This window comes from Charadrius vociferus, unplaced genomic scaffold (genome assembly GCF_000708025.1).
Source record: "Charadrius vociferus isolate BGI_N301 unplaced genomic scaffold, ASM70802v2 scaffold377, whole genome shotgun sequence".
NCBI classification, from domain to species: Eukaryota; Metazoa; Chordata; class Aves; order Charadriiformes; family Charadriidae; genus Charadrius; species Charadrius vociferus.
In genome coordinates, this window is record NW_009649456.1 from 1,234,471 (window position 1) to 1,239,843 (window position 5,373).

The following is a 5,373-nucleotide window of genomic DNA, read 5'->3' on the forward strand; positions in this document are numbered from 1 at the left end:
TACATGAATTCTTTCTTAAAGCACTTTGATTGGTGTTTGTAGATGCAGCCCAAATATTATATATTATCATCTATTAATGAGATTCCACAAAAAATCAGGGAATAAATTAAGAAACTAAAATATAAGCTACAGTGAGCATGAAATGTCAGGGAAGATGAAAATTGGCAAGTATGACAGCACAGATTGACTGTTATTTCCTGACAGAACAACTACTCAAGTAGAGAATACCTGTACAGGTTTAGATTCCAGGATATGCAGTCAACAGAACATAACTTAAGTAACAAATGAAACCAGTTTTTGTCAACTAAGTACTTACTGCTTCAGAAATACACTGTTAAGCTCCTTAGAGAGTACATACTGCCTCTCTGGAAGTCTACTTAGAGTAGACTTAGGGTTTAGAAGGGAACTCATTTCACAACTTTCATCCAACCTCTAACAACCCAACTGGTGGGCAGGCAGGGAACCTGCAAACCAGAGAATGACAGCTCCTACCTAGTTTAAGGTTTCACAATAAGGTTTGTAGAGCTTTCACTCCATCACAGCCTGCCACTTTCCCATGTCCAGGAGAGAGCTCTACTCCCATTTTTCCCTTTATTTTATTCCAAATCTGAACACAAACACACTAGCTTGAAATTCTCCCCTCATCTTGATCAAACAGGGAGAGTAGTATTGAGGCTTCTTCCAAACTTTCCCCTCTAGTTCATAAATCAGAGCTCTCAATGAGGGAGTCTGACAAACTAACTCCCTCTGCACCTGTGTCTACTGCAGGACAGCAGTTCAAATCAAGAAAATGTTCCTTCCTTTTTAGAAAGCTAAGTTCTCAAAAAAGTACACAAACCATCAGACGATTCTAGTGTTTTGCTTACAGAGCCCTTAGAAACCACTCAGAAAACAGTCAATGACATACATACAATTTTACTGGATGGCAACAACTTGTACATAGCTCTGACTACTACACACCCTAAGTTAGCAACATTAAATCTGCAGTAAGCTCCACAAAGGGGATGTTACCCACAAGAGTGAAACTTGTGTTTTAATGCTTCTAAACATACTATTCTATATAAGACTTTTGTTAGAAGTCTCTCAGCAAACACCAGAAATATCCTGGTTTGAGGTAAAACAGAAAATGAGCCAAGCTTTCAGACTTTAAGCTGATCCCTAATACTTAGATCAATATCACAATAATAGGGCAGAGCAGGGAAGCTTGAACTCATGTGGAAAGAAACCCTCACAAATATACTTCATAAGCACTAAGCTTCACACGCTATTTGCCATAAGCATTAAAATAATGGTGTGCTTTGTGAGCCCTACAGTTTTTAACAATAAAGAGTCTGAATAGCTGACTAAACAGCTATTCTGCGAAAAATTTAAGAGGGTTAAACATTCTAAACCATTTAATTAGTATTGAAAAGTTCCCATACTATCTACTCTGAAAACATATACTACCCTGCTTTAACAGTCTTTCAGGAGGCTATTTTCAGCCGTAACAAGGGAATGGATCACAGCTAGACCTCACACGTATTGGATCAGCTACAACTCTTGATGCAAAGTGAGCTGTTTGACCACAAACTAAGGTTCATGAAGTGACCAAACACTTCCTTAACAAGTGCCAAATGCTGATCTGAAATTCCAGGTATAAACATGTAGGTAAAATACAGCAACCATTAAGGGCTCCTTATACATACAGTAATCACTTCTTCTCATTTTAGTAATTCAGACATGTTAGCAGTTACCTAAACTAGGAACTGTAACACTACCACAACCTATCCCCTAAAGATTTATTACTAATTTTCATGTGAAAAAGGACACCTGCAGCAATAAACCCATAAGCATTCATATCTGCCTTGAGAACAGTAGTTTTCCAAAACTGCTATGAAAGAGTCTACTATATGAACTGTACTGTTCAGACCTTACATTCAACTAGAGCTTTTGGGTATTTATAAAACTACCTTCAAAAAGGAATGTGCAGCATTTGTACACCTGGCATAGACTCTGCTATTCATTAGAAAAGTTTTTACAAATACCAGGGTTTTTTTCTGTCCCCACACTGCTCATTCATAGACATATACACACACGAGTCAAAGTTTAAATATATCAAAAATGCAATATTGCTATGCATATTCATGATGAAGGCAACATGACCTTAGAACAGTCAAAAATAATCATATTTTTACAGTCCTCATTAATTTTGTTGCATCTAAACTTCTAGAGAACATTCCTTTTTCATGACCATAAGCTCACAAGCAATTTTTAAGGAAAGTGCGTTTTTTTAACCATTTGTACTGAAAATTTAACACCTCACTTTGCAAGTTCAACTTTCAAGGGGCCTCCTTGTAAATCCAGAACATATTTGTGCTGTAAAGAAGTGATTCTATATTAATATGAAACAAGATCTGCTGCAGTTAGAATCTGAATCATAGCAGTAGCTCATAAGAGACAGACTGGAGGAAAATTTTTAAAGCTTCATTTGGGGCCATGAATATGAATTTCTGGATAGAAATATTATTAATAAAGGAGGATATTCAAACAGACAGTCTCTTAATTAACTAATTGTACAGTGGGTTCATGTCCTCTTTTCTTCGCCTTCGCTTGTTTGGAAACTAACCTTACAGCCACATGTTCCTGGTGTTTTTAGCAGAAAGACTTTATAGAACTTCCTCCTCTTCCAAGGCTTGCTAGCAAACATTGCAGAAGAGATGCCAGACAGCAAATCAGGATATGCCATTCTTCACGTCATGTGAGAACACGGATGAAATAAAAATAGTATTAATTTAAAAAACACCCAAAAAAACCCCACGCTGCCCCTCCCCTCCAAAAAAAATGAAACCTACTCATCGAGATCAAGTGCATTACTGACATACATGAAGCGGCCAACAAATCATAGGTTGGAGAAGACCCTTAGGATCATTGACTCCAACTGTAAACCTAGCACTGCCAAGTCCACCACTAAACTATGTCCCTAAGCACATCTGCACGTCTTTTAAATATTTCCAGGGATGGTGACTCAACCACTGCCGGGGGAAGCCTGTTCCGATACTTGATAACCCTTTAACTGAAGAAATTTTTGCCAATATCCAACATAAACTTCCCCTGGCACAACTTGAAGTCATCTCCTCTTTTCCTACCAGGTGTTACTTGGGAGAAAAGATAAACACCCACCTCTCTACAACCTTCTTTCAGGTAGTTGTAGAGAGCGATAAGGTTTCTCCTCAGCCTCCTTTTTGCCAGGGTAAACAACTCCAGTTCCCTCAGCCACTCCTCATAGCACTTGTGCTCTAGACCCTTCACCAGCCTCTTGCGCTCCTCTTTTCAATGTTTTCCTGGAAGTGTACCACTAATATTGAGGAAACAAACACTGCTAACTTAAAACATTGAGAATTGTTAGGTGTCCCACACACAGATTACTCCTGTTTATTTCTCCACAGACTTCTTACAGCAGGACAACCTACGTGAGAAACCCCAAAAGAACATCTCTGCCACACCACCTCGTGGAGGTGTAGAAGTTGTTCAGTTTTGTCTCCTCCTTTCCACAACCCAACCACCCCCAAGAGCAGCAGTCTGTGGTCTGAAGTCCCCAGTCCAGGTAGCATATGATGCTATCACACAGTCCTGACTACCTCAGCACTGGCAGGCACTAAACACCTTGTAGCTGACACCTCTGCCCACCTGCATGCTGGCCAACCCCTGCAAGCAAGGTGGCACAATGACAGGCAGTAACGAACAACAGACATAAGAAGGAGCAAAAAGTCTTTGAGATGTGGAATGAATAAAGCACAACTACCCTGGGCAGTTCTATTCCAATGAAGGTACAGACAAAAGCTGATCAACTGTAAATATTTAGCACCTCTCGCCACCAGATGCTATAAAGTAATTGCTTCAATGCTAATTAGATATTGAGCAGCAGTGAACTGTGTCGTTGAGAAGTACCTGAAACATGTAGATAACCAGCATGACTGCTTACTCTGTGGTAAAATATAATACTTTCAAAGGTACAGACAGCACGAGTGAAATGATGTGTGGATATGAAACTAGGGCTTGTGAAGGTTAGAGAAATGACACTGCAGAAGAAGGTTAGAATCACGGGGGTCTGGTTTCAATAAAGAGAATAGTGATCAGCAGTTTGGTAGAAAGCAGCTACCCACGGGAAGATGCTGACCTACCTACTAGACTTATGCATGCACCACTGCTGTGAAGTATTTCAACATAGCATATACCATTCCTCTACCTAGTCTGTCCTCCTCACAACTTGGAGAGCACTGTACTACAGGCTACTGCACTGCACGCTTACATTACTTCAGATCTTTATATATGGTTTCTGCCTGTACTGCTGGCAACTTATTACAAGAAGAACGGATAAAACTACATAGATCTTGATGACACTGTGAAAACTTTTATCAGAGATACTTGATTAGTAAGTAACATCCTTCTCACTCGCCATGTCAAAACGGCTTAAAAAAATGAAAAAAAAAAAAAAGGGGGGGGACAACACCTATTTTATAGCAGTGTTTAAATTCTGAAAACTAAAAAAAAAAAAGTATCAAGAATTTACTGGTTAAAGTCAACAGAAAGATACACTTCTCACCTTTTTCTCAAAGACCTTGAGAAAGAATCTGAAAAATGCATCAGACAAAGTTCACCAGAAATATTTTCATCACAAGTAGTTGTATTACAAACACATAAGGAAAACGTGTCTAATTTCTCATCACGGCTACAGGACAAAATTAATTAACCTCTCACCACTGCAGTCTCATACAGAATACAGAAGTTGGTAACAAAGTAGAAAAGGCACCTCCTTCCCCAGCTGGTAAACGTGAGCTCAGACTACCGTCTCTTCCTCAAAGGTGCTGGGGGAAGGGGGAAGAACTATACCCAGAAAGAAGGTCTGGGTTAGGTTTTGGGGTTTTTTTCCCTCCCACCCGTATTTCTCCTTCTTTCAGAGCTGCTGTCACATCCTAAACAAAAAAAAAAAAAAAAAAGAAAACAAACCAGAAACAAACAAACAAGAAATAGTCACTGGCCTGACTCAGGCTAAAGCTTAAGACCCTCTGCAGTAATGCTCCCCCACCATACAAACCACAGTAGTCTCTGGTGGGATGTCCTGTGGCTTTCAGGTGTTCACAACCAGCATTGGAGTGAGTGCATTCACAGGACACTTTCTTGTACTGGGTAAGACGTGTCCATTGAGGAGTAGGAGAGCAATTCCTGCCTGTCCCCAAGTACTCATCTGGACACAAAGCAGTTCAGAAGGCAAACAAACAATACCCAGCAGTTGCATATGTCAACAAAAAAGCTGCATTTGCCAACTATACTGCCTCACAGCACAGCTTGCTGGCTGCTTTTTCTTTTTTTTTTTTTTTTTTTTTTTTTCCCTTT

General features: G+C 39.7%; 1 protein-coding gene across 1 annotated transcript in view; it reads left to right on the forward strand.

Annotated features, from left to right (window-relative positions):
- The first annotated feature begins 5,093 nt into the window (after window positions 1-5,093).
- Window positions 5,094-5,373, forward strand: part of RIOK2 (RIO kinase 2) — a 25,448-nt gene continuing 25,168 nt past the window's right edge. Inside the window, 1 exon segment of the mRNA XM_009889713.1 lies at window positions 5,094-5,166. Coding sequence (XP_009888015.1) covers window positions 5,094-5,166 — 73 coding nt within the window.